This window comes from Rhamphochromis longiceps, linkage group LG6 (assembly GCF_057381845.1).
Source record: "Rhamphochromis longiceps isolate RC_006_pf linkage group LG6, R_longiceps_female_GT1.1, whole genome shotgun sequence".
In the NCBI taxonomy this organism is placed as follows: Eukaryota; Metazoa; Chordata; class Actinopteri; order Cichliformes; family Cichlidae; genus Rhamphochromis; species Rhamphochromis longiceps.
In genome coordinates, this window is record NC_140562.1 from 38,249,357 (window position 1) to 38,268,510 (window position 19,154).

Below are 19,154 nucleotides of genomic sequence, written 5' to 3' on the forward strand. Positions count from 1 at the left end.
CTTTGTGTAAATGGTTTCTAGTTGTCTCAATAGGCAGCCACATGCTTTCAGGTGATGCCTGCGGGCAGACTGATCAATAGATCATCACTTTCTCAATTCTCAAACCAATTGGAGCTTTGACCGAGGAACAAACTGGTTGAAAAATTACTTTGTCTTGTCTGCACTGCATTTGTAGCAGTTACTGGGTTTCTTTGTGGACTTTCAGGCTTAGCTGTTATCTGAAGCCACTTTACTATACATCTCCAATTTCTGGAGTTGATGTGGTTTGTGTGGTAGTTCAAACCTTTGAACACGATTCATGTTCTTGTTTTGCTCATTGAGCCTACTTTTGTACAATTATGATTAAGTAACATTAATTGTAGTGCCACAGTGACACGTCAAGTTATCAAAGAAATCAAACCATCAACCGCCAACAGCACACACTTCAAGTCCTGGCTCAAACACTTCACTGTACGTAAGAAATCACAGTAGCCTGCCAGCTTTCCTCTGGTTGTTTTTTTTATTTGCAGTTCTTTACATTTTAGAAAAAGAATCCAAGGATTTTGCCTCCTGTGTGTTTTCGTCTGGCCTCTTCATGATCCATGATGCCAGCTGAGGTGGTCAGCACAATGTATCTATGGAAACAAGAGTCAAACAGAGCATTAAAATGTGCAGCACATTTATGACTGCATCTTCCAAAACATTAAGTGAAACTGCTGCCAGCTATGGGAGTGTTTAACAAGAAAAAGTACCAACTTCTATATAGAACTCCCAAAATTACATTATATTTTACCCTTCTGCGCTTTACCTAAACAGAAGCTGCAAAATATTCAAATAAAGCTATTAAAAAATCCCATTGAAATATTAACCCATACTTTAATAGAGAGTCAGTGGCTGATGCAAACTGGGCCCAATATGTCTGCAGGTTACTATGGATTTCATGCTCCAAAAGCAACTGCATTTAACACATCAAAGCTTAACTACAACTGTCACAACAATCTCGATCCTATTCACGCTCATTTTTGGCATTTCCATTCAAAAACAAAAGGATCTCCAAAAACAAAGACCTTTATCTCCCAAATTAAAAGCTTAGGCTCAAATTCAGTGTCCACATACGAAAATATTCTAATCAAAATTTACCAAATATTTCTTTGTAAAAACAAGTTTGAGTCTGCGTATACTTTGCAGTAAAATATGGGACTCTGAAGTGCTGCTGTTAATGTTGCATTTCCAGCAAAGTATAAAAATATTTTGCCTCACAGTTATTACCCATAGTTGTCCCAAAAGCTCTACGAGCACAGGTCTTTAAAAGTTAAACAGACTTTCGTTCACCTCAGAGCTGGTTGAAGTTTGTGAAGTGCTACAGTGTGTTTGCGTTGCTGGAGTTTAGTACTAAAGTCTGCTAAAATTAATCCGTTGTTGAGATTTTATGGTGTAGAAAGAAAATACTTCGTTCTTTCCTAATTAAGTCCAAATGCACCCAAGAGAGCCAACAACAGTACAAACTGTACACCATCCAGGGCACGCACCATGCCCTTTATTTCCAACACCAACCACTCAAACCCTTACAAAGGAGCGGAGTTACATTGGTAAGTATGTAGACAATCGGTGCAGTGTTAATTTGTTCAAACATAGCTGCTGTTTAATTCCTTACTGTCCAATAACAAAGGTGTAAAACACCCACATTCTAATACTGATGTGCTTTTACGATGTGTGCTCTCCTGTCATGCTTGACAGAGCATAATAATCACAAGTTTATTTGCCACATTTATTGACATTGTCGCTAAAAGCAATATACTGTCTGCAAAAGATGTCACAACATCATACATGTACATGGTCAACATACATGTCTGAAGCAGTTAAGTATGCTTGGCTGCTTTAGTGAAGTCTGTGCTCTCGAGTCTGATGCTGATGGAATTTGTCAAAGCAAAACGCTAAATGTAGCCTTAACCTCAGGATAAGGTAACACACTGCATCATGTCTCAATGTATGCTCAATCATCCCGGTAAGTAAATCCCAAAAGGTTGATTCTCCCACTGAAAACGCTACATCCAGATGAACAGATTCAACCTTTTGGGACACTGCATCATATTACCATTAAAAAAAAAGAAAAAGAAAAAAGCTGTAATTATTAGTTTAGGACATTTAATTCTTTAAATGCAGTCTTTAGAGGAGCTGCTGCCTCATCAGTGGACAGACACCAAAAAAGCCAACTCATTCTCAGTTGCTTGATTAAAAGAAAAAAAGGAAAGAGGAGGAGGGGGAGTGTCACAGGGGTGACACCAAGTTGGCTGAACAGATTTTAGGCCTCAACAGTGATGAGATGTCACTCAAATTGGGGGAGTGTTATCTGCAAAACGTATTAAGGGGCATGTGTGGGAACCAAAATTGTTATAAAAATTCAGCCAAAGTTCTTTTCCAGTAGGGCTGAACGATATATCGCATTTGCGATAATATCGCGACATGATCAAGTGCAATTTTCTAACCGCAAAGGCTGCGATTATACTCTGGACATGTCCAAATTCATGGGCTGCATCCTCCTGAGGCCGCATTTGTAGACCGATTACGTCACAGCGACGCGCCGAAGGCTGTCCAAATTACTACCATATCCCAGAATTCATAGCGCGGCCCAGCCAAACTCCAGTTTCCAGCAATGGCGGCCGCTACTAAGTTTTAAAATTACTCATACTAATCTTTCAGGGTCACAAAATAAACTTTTAACATATTTTCAGGCAAGAAAGTAGTTGTGTAAACATCAAATATCTGCTCGGTTTATCAAGATATCCCATATTTGCAAAAGTGCTTCGACGTTTTCAGAGGCGTCTGCTACCCACCAGCTCGACAGCTAGCCGGGAGCTCGAGTGTTACTGATGCGGCCGAGAACGGCACAACTCCCGGCACATCATTTTCAGATCACCGCGGAGTTTCGCTGCTCGGGTTAAACGTAATATATAAGTCACTTAGACAACCTAAAAATGTTATTGTTGGGCTTTTTTCAGTGTTTTGTTTGTTCGTGAGTAAATCGGTTTGGCTGAGATTAAAGTTATTAGATTAGATAAAATAAAACTTTATTAATCCCCCGGGTAGGTTCCTCCTTGGTTTTCACACAGCTGACTAAACGTCAAACAGAAAACTTATTAAACAGAAATATGAGACAGTCGAGAATTTACACCAGTGTCTGGTTATATTATAGATAGCAAGAAGCAGACGGCCGAGTTTAATAAACTCCACCGAGACAGCGGTGACGCTAATCAGAACTAGACCGTCCAATTTCACGCCTTTAAATTTTAAAGGCGTGTTTGTGTGTGTGTTTATACAATTGCTATTATGTTTGCACTTTATGTGTAATGTTACTGACTGCAGAGATCAGTAAGATGTGTGTATTTTTTATTTATTAGTTTTATTTATTTAATATTATTTTTTAATTGAATGACTGTCTAGTAGTTTGTCGAAAAACTGAGTGTGGTAAAGCCACTGATTTTTTTTATGTATATTTCTGCAATCTGCACATTGTACTGACTTTCATTTTAATGTTTACACCAGGGTTCCTTGTCAGCACTTTATGCTCAGATGTTTGTAAGCTAAAAATAAACTATTGTGTATGTTCAAATATACTGTTGTGATTGAAGAAGTTAAATAAAAATGTCAGTCATCAATTCATGCATCACCTCATGTCATCATAACAGAGGTCTGTCTTCCAGGAAAGAACAGTTTAAAATTAATGTAATATAGTATTGGCCATACTATATGATGTATTGCTTGTCTTTGTTTAATAATACAGAAGACAAAGACCTTAAAAAATAATCGCATATCGCATCGCAATATTGGGGCAAAAAAATCGCAATTAGATTATTTTCCATAATCGTTCAGCCCTATTTTCCAGCCACACATATGATAACAGCTGCAGCCTCCCTCTCTGTCAGACACAGTAATGCCACAGTGGAGTCAAGGTGGGTAATGTTTTTAAAAAAAAAAAAAAAAAAAAAAACTATAACTAAAAAGTCTTTATTGCTCTGCTTTCTGAAGCCATTTCTTTGATCTGTACAGTGAAAAAAAATTCTAATTTAAAAGTTGCTGGTAATGCTGTTATGTAGTCGTGAGTTAGGCCTTAGAGATGTTTTTAATGATAAAGCTGGTGTCGCAAGGACAACAGATTTCTGGCCTGCTACCAATACAGGGCGGAGGGTGAGGGCGCAGACAAAGGAGACGACACAGCCAAAAGTACATTTGGATACCTCAGAGAACCACCATGGGGGAGAACAGCTCAACTATCAGCTAAAGCTGAAGGCCAACTGTCATTCGCTACTGAAAGCAACACCGACAAAGTCAGTGACCCTGAGCAATTTGGAATCAAAGGAAACTTAAGGATCCTTTGACACGCTCACCCCCAGGAACCTTGTTTTACTTCATCCAGCTAGATCTTCACAACTAAATCTTTTAGTCATCTTAATTAGAGTGAGACTAAACTGTGAGTGACAGAGTAAAATAAATGTACACAAGTGATTTATAAAACATGGGTAAGGGAAGCAATAATGAATGTAAAAAATAAAGTAGTCATTTCATCCTGTTTTCATAGTACCTGGAGATAAAATTGTAAATAAAATTAAATTACAGCCCTACTGTAAGCACAAACTACATCAAAACCTTTGAGTAAAAAGACAATTAGAGTACTTTATCACACCACCTGCTCAAGAAGCATTAAACAGGTTTTTAATGCTTCTTAAAGCTGTTTTTTTTATGAAGACACTTCAATCAGCTGCATATCTTTAAACTCAGCTACAGGCTGAGACAGCAGCAATGTCCTCTCTGCCCTCTAGATCACAACTGTAACAGATCGTAAAATGATCTTTCAGACAGATCATCCAACCAACAGGGAAACACATTAACAATGTAATGTGTGCAGGACTACAGAAACAGTGTGGTAGCCATCTGATCGATGGGCCTAGTATAGTTCTGTACTAGTCACACATCTGTCTGAAAAACTATTAAGAGTGCAATTTAAAATAAATAAAAACATCCACTTGTGGCTGCCTTATACAAAATAAATCTTTGTCCAGTTGCATTGTGCCCAAAACATTTAAAAGCGACAAACGGCGATACTTATGCTACAGTTACTCATAACAAATCGAGACATATGGATTGACACAGTTAACCACCTGAAACACTAACCAACTACACCATTTTGTCAGGCAGGGCCAACAAAGAGAAGGCATCAGAGGAGCAAATGGCACACCTTTCAAACCAGAGCCTCACTCATCATATAGAGACATTTAGGGGCCAAAATACACTTAGAAATGCCTGGTTGCTCATTTCTATTGGTTTTTGCATTCAAAGTGTGATGACAAATAGTTCTCACCCAAACTGTCTTGAGGGCAGCAGGTTGTTCTGCCACTTCTCCAGGTCCTTGAGTTGGAGATCAAAACGTGGACTAATCACGCCACACTGACAAGAGAGAAAGAGTGGTTTAGACTCCATTCACAAAGCATTAAAGCTACAAGCAAGGCTAGACAATGATAAGAGTTAAACCAAGTTTAACATATCGAAATGAAAACAATGGCCACTGACTTATTGGTACATAACTGTAAAGACTGTATAGAAACAGCTTCTCTGTCGCCATTATCACTAGAAGCCCTTTAAGACCCAAGTTAACTTAAATGGCACTAACATAAAATTATATTTCCTTCAGTCGTTCATAGCAAAAGAAACAAAGCATGTGTTTAAAACTATCAAAGAAGTGACATGAATAACAGTGCAGGTTGGTTATATTTACCTTGTTCAGCCTGCCTGTGAGATTGACAACAATTTTTCCGGCTCTGTGGTCATCAATGATCTCAAACTCACCAATATAACCTGCAAGGCACAAATGACAAAGACCATTAAGTTAAACACGTTATTAATGCGCATAATTATTATACACATTAAGTTAAACACATCAGGGTGCTTCTAGAGGTCTCAAATTAAACTGAAGTTATAATTTTACCAACTGTACACACAAACAAAGGAGTCAGCCCTTCAAGATGCTTTACAACTGCATGTGGTGCATAAAGTATCAACTTGGAACGCATACACCTTTAACATAATGACACTCACCGTGCTTCATCATGACGGTTAGGAAGCGCACAATAACCTTGGAGCAGGGCCTGATGAGGACCTGACGTTTCCCACGCTTCTCAGCATTGTTGATGCTTTTGAGAGCATCTGCGAGAACGTTCATGCGCACCATGATGCCTGTGGACACACACACAAAAAAGACTTTTAGCATTAGATCCAAAGGCCTGGACAAGAAGGAAATTAGTTCTACAGACTACACTAGAACACTGATGGTGAAACGTTACAAAAAAAAAAAAAACTCAGTGAATTTGACAAAAATGCTCACTACACTACAAAGGAGGACTTAAGTAAAAGAAAGCCTAGTTAGCAAAACCTTGCTAACACGAATCATGCCGACCCTTTTCCTTCCGTCTACAATTATGAGCCTGGCGGCTAATATTTTCCAGAGATGGCAGGTTAAATACTGCTCACACTTTACTCTTGACAAGTAATGCTGTGGCTTCAGTTACACTAAGAGAGGAAAAACGGAGCCTTCCACTGAAGCATGGTCATTCATGAGCACTCAGATTAGCTACTTAGCTTATCCAAATGCAAACGCCACAGTAAGTAGTGCCCTTAGTTCTGCAGTTACAACGGTCAAAATATTATCGACAATATGTACCACATACAGACCTGTACGGACAGCTAAAATGTCTTATTCGTTGGACATTTGAAACTCGCATAACTGGGAGCAAAGCTAACAGCTATCAAGCCATCAAGCCGCCCTGAACGCACCAATTCCCGGGGCCAGGCAGTCCCGCTAACACAGGACAAAAATTATGAATCCGCTTCACTAATGGAAACCATAATCAGCCCAAATCATTACTACCAACTTTGACTTCGAAATGGACTCACTTATGGATTATTTTACAATATGATGCTTTAGATACTTAAAAGATTGAAGGTGACGATGTAAAAACACATCTTACCGGTTCTGCAATATGGCGGAAAGAGGAAGTACGAAAATCTTGCAGTGCATTATGGGAAAAAAGGTCGAGACTTTTTCAAGCCGAGATGGCCCACAGCGCCAAAGCCCAAACTCCCCCAACAATGCCCACGTACCGAAAAATTCATGTTTATTTTGTCCCTGAAAACTGCCAGCGTTTTATAAGAAGTCTGACATTTATAAGTAACTAATATTTTATTTTGTTTGGCAGGTTTAGAAAAATCGTCTTATTTTTTTATAGTTGTGGGCTTAAGTGGGCCACTTTCTTCGACCTCAAACGAAGATGAAATTCAGAAAAATAAATAACTTTACTGTCAAGTGTCCCTAAGCGCTTTGTATAAATGTGAAATTTAAAGCAGTGTCCCCAAGGGACGATGAGTGTACTGCATTAATATCCAGGAGATTAACTATGAGTGCTTTTAAAAGTGAAAATATATGAATATGAAAATATACATGAGTATGTACACAATATTATTATTATTTCCAGTCCTAAACCTGGCTAAGGGCATCCAGCATATAATAAAACATGCAGATCCATCTGATCTGGCCACCCCTCAGGAAATACGAGAGAAGCCAAAATTATATTTTGTTTGTTTGTTTGTTTTGCCCAGGGAAAATATTGAAGTTCAGAATAGATATTGTAAATTGAAGACTTGGAAAGGCAATTAACTCTCAATGTCATGTCTCAGTGAATATGTCTGGTCATGGTTGTATGTTGACAAATTTGTGAATATTCACACTAACTAAAAACAACGCCATTTCCTGTTCTTGTGTTTACTTAGTAAGATTTGTTGACGCCGTTGCAAATAAAATTTCCAATTTCAAGGAACACTTTTTTGGTCATTAGGCAAATAAGACTCTGATTTTTGTTTTTTAAATATTCTCATAAATGAGGACTCAGAGATTATCTTAGCCTGGAATTTGAAGGACAGTACAGCCAGTGTGCTACCTTGGTGGTGAGTAAAGAAAAAAGGGGCATATATTCATGTTAAAAGGGAGTTTTTTCTTCCCACTTTTGTCAAAGCACTTGCTCACAGAGGGTCATCTGATTATTGGTGGTTTCTCTGTATTATTGTAGGTTTTTTACCTTACAATAAATCCTTACAATTTAAAGCTATACAAATAAAACTCAACTGAATTGAATTGAACTGAACTGAATTAAACACCATCATTTATGTCATTATTTCATATTGTTTCTGCTGTTCTCACATTTGCTAACAGTCTCTATGGACTTGGTGCTCCTCATAGAAGGAAACTGTAAAATATACTTTCAACAATTATTGAATCTTCTCAATGTGTATTCTGACTCAGACTCTGTGAAGAGTATAATAAAACAGATTGCAAAGTGCAAACTCTCAGATCCACATCATATTTTTTATTCCACATTTTGACACGTGCAACACCCTTATTGCAGTACCTAAAGGAAATTAAAACATACAGATACAGCATTATCTGTAAATGCAAAAACAGCACAACATTATGAAAAATCATGCTTTAACAACAATGAAGGACTGCAATATTAAGCCCTATGAAATACTAGTTGCATTATGTCTGTGTATGTCACTAGACATAGATTGTCACAACTGTGCAGTGAGTAACTGCAGCGTTTTTTGTTTTTTGTTTTTTTACATTAATAAGTTCACATGTCAAAACTGTGTTTTTTTCCTTGAATAAACTCACAAATTATTGTGGTAGGTCACTGATCACCTTTGTCTGCCCTACACAGAAATATTACAATAACTAATCACATTTCTATTTTGCATGCATAGAAAGTATGTATAGATACTATGTAATATATGTATATATATAAATATATGTATGTCAGCATAGCATCAGAATCTACACACTCAAACTAAGTCACCAAAATCGGTAGTGTCTTTGGAACTAAGTGCACCAAAAATTACTGAGTAAAAGTAAGTGAAACTTTTTGATATGTTTTCTCCAAAAAAGTTGAACATTTAGCTCATTTGTGTATTATTATGTAGTAATCTGATTACTAGAAATTTGACAGATTCTGTATTTTTCAATAATGCATGGTGGAAATCAGTGAATAACTAAAACAGACTGTAGATAAAGAGTATAAAGTTTAACTGCTAAAAGCTGCATGAACACAAAAGCATTTCTATCTTGTTTGAGCAAAATGTTTGTGTCTCCGTCAGCTTTCAGGTACTTTCTATTCATTACAACTCTACTACCATGCTCTGATGTTACATGTTCCTGTGGAGTGATCAGGCTGAAAGTGTGTTGTAGGAGGTTATGCACAGCCATCTGCTAAACACTAAGCTTGTTGATCAGTACAGCTGCAACACCTCTTTCCACTGGTGTCCAGTAGAGGGCCCACTAAACCATTCAAACCCAGATGCAGTGACATACCCTCCAGCCAAGTCTCAAAGTGAACAGTCATGTGGAGCATAATGGAATGCTGAGTAGCACAAGACATAGTAACCAGATTTCTACAGCATTTCTATGGTTACGTTAAATTTTCAACACATTTGTTTTCATCTATTAAGCCTCTGGCTAACCTTTCGTGTACCCTAAATTTTCACACTTAGCCACCATTCCTGACCATGCTGACAAGAGAATCTGCATCTCCCTGGGGATCCAGGCCCAGCCTCTGGAGGTCCAGACCCATGGCTACCAGCATCTGGAGCAAGGTAAGCTCCTGCTGGGTGGTCTTATCCACCAAAGTTGGGCAGGTGGGGTTACACTGTGGCCACTGACAGGAATCCACGAGGTGAAAAGGACATCCTTTAGCCGGGGTCCTGTTGTTACGTATTGCTTCCAGACTCCTGTCCCAGCATTGAAGGGCACGTGGCAGAGACGTGCCTCTAACTTGAAAACTTGTCCAGTTACTTTAGGAACAACAAGAAGGAGAAGTTATGAATTAGAAATAAAGAAAGAAAAATGGGAAGGTTGTCAGAGTTAGTAATTAAGGACCAGAAAAGGGCAAATGGCAGGAAACTGTTTTACTTTAAGGTTTGCAACTGCAAGTGTTGCAGCATACAAAGCTACAAAAGACCTTGAACTTTCAGCTCCTGACTTTGATTGCACCCACTTCAGCATAACTAAGTATACTTATACAAGACTGCAATGACCCATCAATGTCCATGTGAACAACTAAATAATCTCTATGTTAAAGTGGTACTGGGAGGCTAGAGAAAGTGTGAAGTGGCATTTGGTGACAATGTGGTTTGATGAACAAGCAAAACAAAAACAGCAGCATGAGCTCACTGGGTAGATATGACTGCTGGGGAGAAAAAACAAGGGTGCCAGGTGAACTTGAATATCCATTCTTACCTTTTGGTAATTAGTGTGTGGGAGAGACAGGACGGAGCAAATACAGCCCTAAAAGACACGCAAAGAGAGAGCATTTGTTAAAATCCATCTTGATTTATTTTTCAACTAGCTATAGTAAGATTTGAATCTAGTCACTGCGTGATGACGACTTTTGACAGGAATGCATAGATGGCACAGAGAACGTCAAGGAACTGTTGGATGTTAACATAGAATTTGATTGTCTGCTGTTTTAAATGGCTGGCAGTTCACTCAACAGTTACAGGCTTTGATATGTAAATGTACAAATGGAAAGTGGATAGTAGCTCACCACCACTGCTCTGCAAGCTCTATTACGTTTTGTTAAAGTCACCAATTCTATTTTAAAATATTTTTTTATAATTATAAATTGTAGATTGAATTGATTTCCTGATCTATTAAAACGAATGATTGTATTTGCCACTATCAATGGTCAAGAATATTAAAAGAAAACACTAAAAAGCAGTTCCGTGTTGTCGAAAGGGCTTAATTTCAATTTCAGGAAATGGCTGGAAATCAATGAGTGCTAAACATACAGTTTTTATGTTCTGTTAATGTTAGTAATGTTTAGACGCCAATATATGATAAGTTCTACGGAACTTACGTAACATCTCTCAGGGAGTTTTTGAGCTCCAAGCCCAGGTTCTGTATGTACTGCCACTGCTCCTCAGACATGCTCTGTCCCCCTATATAGATGTTTTCCACCCTCAGCTGTTCCTCATCAAACAGCCACTGTACAATAAACACAGGGGCTGTAGGGAAAATAACATTTAGTTGATCAAATCAGTAAATTCCATCAAGTCTATTAGTCACTTCCTGCCAGTTATTAAGCTGTATCCACACACACACACACACACACACACACACACACACACACACACACACACACACACACACACACACACACACACACACACACACACACACACACACACAGATATATACACTCCCCTGGATGAGTAGGGGTCAAACAAAGTCAGGAACTACCTGAAGAGCTACGTAGGGTCTTTTGGATTTATGTTCACCGCCATGTTCGTGATCTTTTTTTTTTTTTTCTGTGTGTACAATTTCATAAGATCTGCAGGTTTTTGCGCTGGCCTCAGTTGGTGATTAAATTTGTTATTTAGACCAGTCTCTAAAAAGTTTTTATATTTAACAGCCAAAATGAAAAAATCCACCAGTTAAACATACTGTTACTAGCCACACTGGCCCCCTTTTCAATGATTACAGTGAATACAACTCAGAATGTCATGATCTAAAAGTTTACGCACCAGCGTAGCAGTTAGAGTTTCAAGATTTACATAGAAAATCTCTTTTCTTTAATTTCAGACCCTGATTTGGAGATTTTGACTAAACGTGCTTTTATATGCTTTGCTGATTTAGCAACTTTAAAATTCCATATATGTGACAATAAAGATCTTAAAAGTTTGCATCGAGGGCTATAATATTCAGAAGGCCTCTAAAAAAATGATGCAGTCCAGATGAACTTACATTGGCTTATCATGTCATCAGCGTGGGAATCAGTCTGTTCACTGATTGAGTGAAGGAAATTCACAGTTCTAATATGTCAGTGCTCATTATTTCTGAACTGCTCAAGTCATGTCATATGGTGTGCATTTAAATTTAAAACATCATCATAAACAAAGACACCAGTCAACACTCACACGTCAAAGTAGAGTATAGTCTATGACCGAAGAAGCACTTCCACTCCTCCCCTCTTTTAAAGAGCTGCCGACATCTGTCAGGAACAACCCCATTCCACAGCCTGAGATAATAATGCACAGTTAATCAATAAAATTCACGAATAATATGATTTCCAAATCCTACATCGGGCATAGGAAGAGATCTAAATATTGTCTTCACCTGAGTCCAATCTTGATAGCATCCTCAGGTGAGCAGGAAACTGTCTCAGGGCAGTTTGGTGATCTTTGCTGCTTGCTCTCCAGAAACCAGCCTGAGTCCACGAGGCCTCGGACCTGAGCTTCTGCACCAAGCTGCTGGAGCTGACTGGCCACCCTCTCAATGTTGAGCAAAACACCTGTTCCACCAGCGCTGCAGGGGAGCCAAGAAAATGAATAAATAGTTTGGCTTTGAGGGTGACATTTTTGTTTAGGATATCAAACTGACAGTGCATGCCAGCTCATAGCGGGGAAGTAAACATTTAGCAGGTTTCACATTCAGTTGATCCTGTTTTAGGGCCCGGGGACGTCTCAAGAACCATGCTGCTAACCTGGGAGGAATGTTCACCATTACAGGGCAAGGTCCTTTAATAATCATTATGTCACTGATCACAGTTGACTGTAAACATCTTCATTGTTAACAAGAGGATGCACCCAAAATAGGACTTTAATGGTAGATATGGAGACGGTCCAGATGGTACAGAGACTCTTGTCCATCAGAGCACAATAAAACAAACTCACCTGCTACCAGACAGCATGACAACCTTGGCCTGCTTGATTCCTTTAGGGATGAGATCTTTGATGACCTCACGGATGATTAGGGATCCCATGAAGTTATATTCAGCTGATAGTGAAGACAAGTATGACAAGATTTGTATTCTCTAATTAACTGAACATTTAGAGAATACATGTTTTCTTGTATCCAAAGGAGCTACGGTTACCTTATTGTAAAAGATTTGAGGAAACTTACTTGCATTTGTATTCCTATCTCTGACTTTGTCCCTGCCTTGTCTTGGCCTGGAAGGGGGTGTTGGTGCAGGCCCAGTGCCGCTCCACACATCACTGGAACAGTAAGGGATGAATCTGCCATAAAGAAGACAATCACATTTGTTAGACTAAAGCTGGAGGCCCTGAAGTTGGTTTCTTCCCTCCCCCATAAAAATCACCTCAGGCTGGAGCTGACAACTTCTGTCATATATCAGAAAGTGGCAAATCTCTATTTTGATCACACAGCCTGCATGTTGCTGAATTTCAGAAACGAAACTTTATCATTAAAGATTAAAATTGCTTGCATGGATGAAAGCGGAAAGTTAAAAATATCACCCAAAACACTACACGCATATGCCAGTTCACCACGCAGTATATATCCTGCTGTGCCACCAGACTTTTCAGACGTTTCTTTCCTCAGGCTGTGCGATCACTAAAGTCATCCTCGACATTTCAACATAAAAAACAATCTTCAAAAGAAAGAAAGAAAGGGAAAAGAAAACAAAATAAATTATTTATTCGTCATTAATCGGTGATACAGTTTTGTTGTTGTGCTGCATAATTAAGTAATCTTGTCTGACATAAAAAGGGTCACTGAAAGTGTTGCACGCACAAGGAATTGTGTTTTCAATTCTTTTTAAGTCAAGCATATTACCAGCTGCATTAAGAAGATATGTTTGCTGAATCCCTGATTATGCAACCTTTTTGTTGTTGTTGTTTTTCGATACAATCATTTTAGGAACTGTAACATTAGACACTTTATCCAACGTTTCACACACAAAAAAATCACCTAAAACAGCTTCAGGAAGCGACCTTACAGCTAAAAACAAGTTTTTTTTATAGCATTTCTCAGATTAGTGCACAGAAAAAAATGCACATTTATGTGTTAATTTAAGTTAATTTAATTTAATATAGCTGTTTTCAGTTTTCAGTTTTGGCCTGGATGTTTACAGATATTTGTGAATATTTATTCAGCATATTTTTTCTCAATGTAAGTAATGGTAAATGGCCTGTATTTGTATAGCACTTTACTAGTCCCTAAGGACCCCAAACCGCTTTACACAACCAGTCATCCACCCATTCACACACACATTCACACACTGGTGATGGCAAGCTACATTGTAGCCACAGCTGCCCTGGGGCGCACTGACAGAGGCGAGGCTGCCGAACACTGATGCCACCGGGCCCTCTGACCACCACCAGTAGGCAACGGGTGAAGTGTCTTGCCCAAGGACACACGATGAACTGGAGAAGTTTTATGACATCCAATAAAAACAACTTTTCTCCTTTAAAGAATGAGTAAAGAATCCATAGAAAATACACATACTCAGTAGCACTTACACGCAGAAAACCTTAGTTTTAGTCCAATTTTTTTAATTTTCGAAGGTTTTTACAAAGACATTCTTTATAAATGTTACCAATTATATCTTGATTTACTGAATATTCTTCCCTAAAAATTATTTTTCTGTCAAGAGGGTTTCAATATATATAAAGTGACAGAAGATCTTGATGTAAAAACATTTCATTCTGATGTACAAACATGTGTTTATGAAGTGTCTATTTAGTAAGATAACACTTCATTTACATATTCAAACATCAAAGTTCAGAAAATTTATAATACAAAAAAATAACAATCTTCATATTTGTAAGTTGAATGTTTAATCCTACTCCCCTGCAGTGTCTCCCATTATGTACACAAATTAATTAATACAACAACTATGGGAACAAAGAAAAAGTTGTCTTTATACACCTTCATTAACCGCAAAAATACAAAGCACATCTATGCAGGTACTTACACAATATTTGTGTTATGCCAGTGTGGGTTGTCCTCAGCTTTAGAAGATAATATTCCACTTCCTGTAAATCCAACAATCGCTCATTAAACAGATGTCCACTTGCCTCACTAGTCAAAGAAAGCAACTCTGTGGAAACGTCTATGAAAGGCATTCTGAAACACTGTCAGCTGACTAACCTCTTTTAGTTTCAGGCCACCCCGATGAGCTCATTAGTCGGGGGATATTTTGGTACCTGTAATCACAGGTCTCTCTGCTGTAGCAGCACCAGCCACCTAAATATAATAGACACTAATATTAGACATTCACATCCAAGATAGGGACACCCTTGTTAGCCCATCACACAGGCCTGTGAGGAATGGTGAAAGCAATGGTTGCACCTGCAGGCTGCTACACTAACATGACCATAGTATGCATTAACTGTATTATTATGGGGTCTTTACCTTACAATATAAAGCAGCTTGAGACAATTGTTGTTGTGATTTGGTGTTATATAAATAAAATTGAAAAAAGATAATAATAACAATAATAATTCACAGTTGAGCAAAAGACTAGAATGATCTCTTTAATTTACAAACTGTCAGCATGCAGATTGCTCATTTTTGCTGATTTGTCACTCAGTAACATGCAAGAAAATGATTTGTGTTCAATATCAGAGTACAAGTAAATTTGGAAGACACTCCCCCGGTGTTAACCTCAATTCAAGTCTGTGACACGCAGCAACCAAAAAAGTTGACAGGACAAGATGACATCCACATTAAGATTCCAATGAGCGGGTGTCACGCTAAAACAAACTGACCTTAGGGGACTAAATTAACCATATGGGGTTTTAAATACTCACCTTCCAGAAATAACAACCATCGGCGGCTTCCTCTGAATTCCTTTAGGTAAAACCTGTAGAACAAATGAATGAGCATGAGGAGAAACAGAAGATAAACCATCTTTGTAAAATCACTGACTCAATCAGGAAACAGACATTAAAGAGCAAAAACAACCAGAACTTCTCACCCAGCTACTGTCCCATCATTACATGTAACTTGTGTGTTTGTGAGGTAGTGCAGCCTCATATCATCTGTCTGTTGTCCAGCTCCACGAGTCCCTGCAGCACCTTCCTGTCTTGATTCGGCTGAGCCTCCGGTGTTTCTGGAGGTGCTTCCAGTTCTTCCAGTGCTTCCTGAAGTAACATCAGCTGCGGAGGCAGACTGGCCAGCATCACCTTGTTGGATCCCACTAGACTTCTTTGTGGACTTTCCAGTAGCTTTAGCATTACGGTTGTTCTGACACCACAGTCCCCCAAGCAAGAGCAAGAAAACAAATGGACCCAGTATCTTCATATCTGAGGCAACATAAAAAATTAGGGACATGCTGATTAATTCATGCAAAACATGAGAAATCTTCAAAAACTTTCCAACTTGCAAATACTTTACCTTTCAAAGAAGAATCAGTTTTGAAGATTGCTGCAATGAACCCCTCACCCCAAGGGTCAGGCAGATAACTGGTTCTGCTGGAGAGAGAGACTGGTGAGACATTCAGTGCACTGTGACAAGGTGCGAGAGGAGGGTCCTAGTCATGAGTAAGTGATGAAGTCTTGACCAGGTTTTGATGAAGGCTGCAAATCAGCGACGACCTTTATAGTGCCACCATATGGATCAGATTTCCTCCCATTTTCTCTTGCAGCTCCTCTCAGGCCCTGAGATCATCTGGTGACGACACACCGCAAGGGGAGGTACTGGATGGTTAGTGGTGAGGAGAAAAGATAACACACGCATCTCTTCAACATATTTCAATTCTTTGCACACACCCACCTTCAAGCACTTTCCCAGCTGACCGTACCTCATGCACAAGTTCTTTTTACCCCTAACCTCCTTCTTCTCCCCCCTCCATCCGCTGCTGATTGCCATTTTTTTTTCTTATTTAAACATCTACATGGTCAGCATGACCGCACAGTCGCTTTGCATGGAATGTGACCCAGAGGTCATTCGAGCGCCCACCTCAAACATTTTCTGACATGGGAATCAGTCGTACCGTAAGGTTCCCGCATGGTCAACAGTCTCAAAGCACAGGTGGAGGAGACTCTTCTTGGTTGTAGCACCATACGCATTATGCATTGCCTCATTCTTTTAAGTACGCTCAGTTTTACAAGAATAACAGATATCTAACAATTTATTTACTGGGGTAAAGTCATTACATAACTAATATAAAGTATAGGAGCGTGGTTTAGTCCTTTTCAAAGGCACATTAACAGAAAAACATATTATAATTAAAGAATAATAGCTTCTGTTCCTTTACTTCATTTAATAAAATCATTAGTGTTATTAAAGAACTTAAGATAAAAGGTCAGGCCTTTGCAGCACACAAATTATTCTTTGTAAAAAAATTGGTGGTGGTGGTGGTGGTGGTGGTGGGGGGGGGGATTAAGGCCTTCTACTTATCAAAATCCCCATTAAGATAATTCTTTGGAGCTTATTATGTCATTAGACAATCTGACTATTTAAGCATATTATTTTTATTAACTCAAATGCAGGAAGATTTGTAAATTCCTCGCACAATTTTCAGTTCAGTTTAATTTTCAAGCACTTTATGCAGATGATACCACCTAACACTTAACAGCTCCACTGTAAGACTTAATTTTAACTATCCTACCATATTTCTGTGATCTACAGACGCTGATTACAATTAAAGGAGGACTGCTGAAGCAGTTTTATATACTCTAACCTCCTTTTGGTTCTTGTCTTGGGCTAATCACTCAAGCTAAAAAAGTTCAGCGATTTCTATCCTGCAGAATTAAAGGTTTTGTGCACTGATGGTAACTTTACCCACAGCTTTGCAGACTTCTGTTTGTCAGGTTAAGTTAGTTTGCCTTTGGTGATGAAAGCGACAGAGTATTTGAAACTGATCTGTAGCTGTCGCCCCTGGGATGGCTGCAGGGTGACGTACCACCGATCACTAAGGATCACGAGCCCCAGAGCTCTAAAATTCTCATCAATGAAATGCACACCATCCCAGAGTGTCAATCAAAGCAAATAATGATCGCTTGGAAGGCCAGTGGCTACACAAGGCAGCACAGGGCTGTATAGGGTAGTCTGGGCTGAAAAGACTGCAGGGTGCACATTTCAGAATGATAAAGCAAAGAAGAGAAAAATAAATACATTATGCCAAAGGCAAATTGACATCTCTATTGGAAAACTGTACAAACAGAAAACAGCACACTTACAATCAATGTAAAATAGCAACTAGATGCTTTTGGAATGATTTAAATCTTAAAGGTTCATCCTGTATATAAACATTTCTATCAGGATACAGCCACATGTCTGAATGCATTCTGGATGTACATATGATACAATGATATAATATGTTGTCTGCAATAATCACCCAACCATTTAAAGACTTACAAACAAAGCAGACAGTTTTCCTTGGGTTTGTCTTATTGCTTTGGCATGAAAAATGGTATTTTGTCTCATTTTCAAGCACCTCGTTCTATTTTATCTACTTTCAACTATGGCCAGAAACAAAACAAAGCTACTCAAAAATATGTCTGAGATCGTATGTGCCTACACGCAATAAAAATGTAGCCTAAGGCCTATACCGAATTTGATCTACCGAGCTGAACAATTCTTCATTCCTTCAGTTGTCTTGAAGCATGCACACCACCATCTGTCTTCCCAGAAATCAATGCAACAATCTGTTTAACAGATACCTCAAATAGCTAAAAAACGAAAGAAGTTGCTGTAAATCTATCACCATTTCGCGAGAATGTCACGAACAGAGAGATGGCATTGCTGCTATTTTGTTATTCTTTCATATGGGATTGGACAGAGTGATACGTTTTTTAGTACAGGCCTCAGATCAGCGGATCAAAATGAATTTGTGCTCTAGATCTTGACTGATTCAACTCCCAGAGCATTTCAGTCTTGTCCCTTTGTAGCTTCTGCAGCAGACACTACCAGACCACCACAATCACACACTATGAGTGAGACCAGACATGCTTCTGGAGCCTATCATATGTGTATTTTTCCTTTGATAGACAAACATTGTAGATAACACATAAGGGGCTTGTGTGACATGTTGAACTTCACCCTGACCGGGACAACAACTTGACCCCTTGTGCAGCATAGAAGGCATTCTTTTTCCCCTTGTGTTGTTATGTTTCACAGCGAGCCTCCAAGGTCAGGATACCTCAGGCTTCGGGTGGTCCGGGCACTTTGTCTGCTGTGCATGTGTGTCATCACCAACCACAAGAGCTGAGGGCTCAGCCATGAGCGAGAATATTTGACGGCTGATAACTTCAAAGAACAACGATCCAGGGACGGCTGTCGTGATCTAAATTCCATTGCTTACACTAAAGCACAGAAAGGTTGCGACCCACGC

At 38.9% G+C, this 19,154-nt stretch overlaps 2 protein-coding genes across 2 annotated transcripts; both read right to left on the bottom strand.

Annotated features, from left to right (window-relative positions):
• Nucleotides 1-480: 480 nt before the first annotated feature.
• On the bottom strand, nucleotides 481-7,113 carry rps15a (ribosomal protein S15a). Its single transcript, XM_085410613.1, has 5 exons — nucleotides 6,999-7,113; nucleotides 6,070-6,207; nucleotides 5,750-5,829; nucleotides 5,336-5,421; nucleotides 481-614 (listed from the first exon to the last, which is right to left on the bottom strand). Exons 2-5 carry the CDS (start codon nucleotides 6,200-6,202, stop codon nucleotides 521-523), a joined length of 393 nt encoding a protein of 130 aa, XP_085266739.1. The 5' UTR covers nucleotides 6,203-6,207; nucleotides 6,999-7,113; the 3' UTR covers nucleotides 481-520.
• A 1,268-nt stretch (nucleotides 7,114-8,381) lies between these two features.
• Nucleotides 8,382-16,507, bottom strand: notum2 (notum pectinacetylesterase 2). The gene is made up of 12 exons (XM_085408716.1): nucleotides 16,214-16,507; nucleotides 15,795-16,122; nucleotides 15,628-15,680; nucleotides 14,966-15,061; nucleotides 14,790-14,850; nucleotides 12,977-13,089; nucleotides 12,748-12,850; nucleotides 12,191-12,379; nucleotides 11,992-12,092; nucleotides 10,932-11,079; nucleotides 10,313-10,360; nucleotides 8,382-9,867 (listed from the first exon to the last, which is right to left on the bottom strand). Exons 2-12 carry the CDS (start codon nucleotides 16,118-16,120, stop codon nucleotides 9,564-9,566), a joined length of 1,542 nt encoding a protein of 513 aa, XP_085264842.1. The 5' UTR covers nucleotides 16,121-16,122; nucleotides 16,214-16,507; the 3' UTR covers nucleotides 8,382-9,563.
• Nucleotides 16,508-19,154: the final 2,647 nt, after the last annotated feature.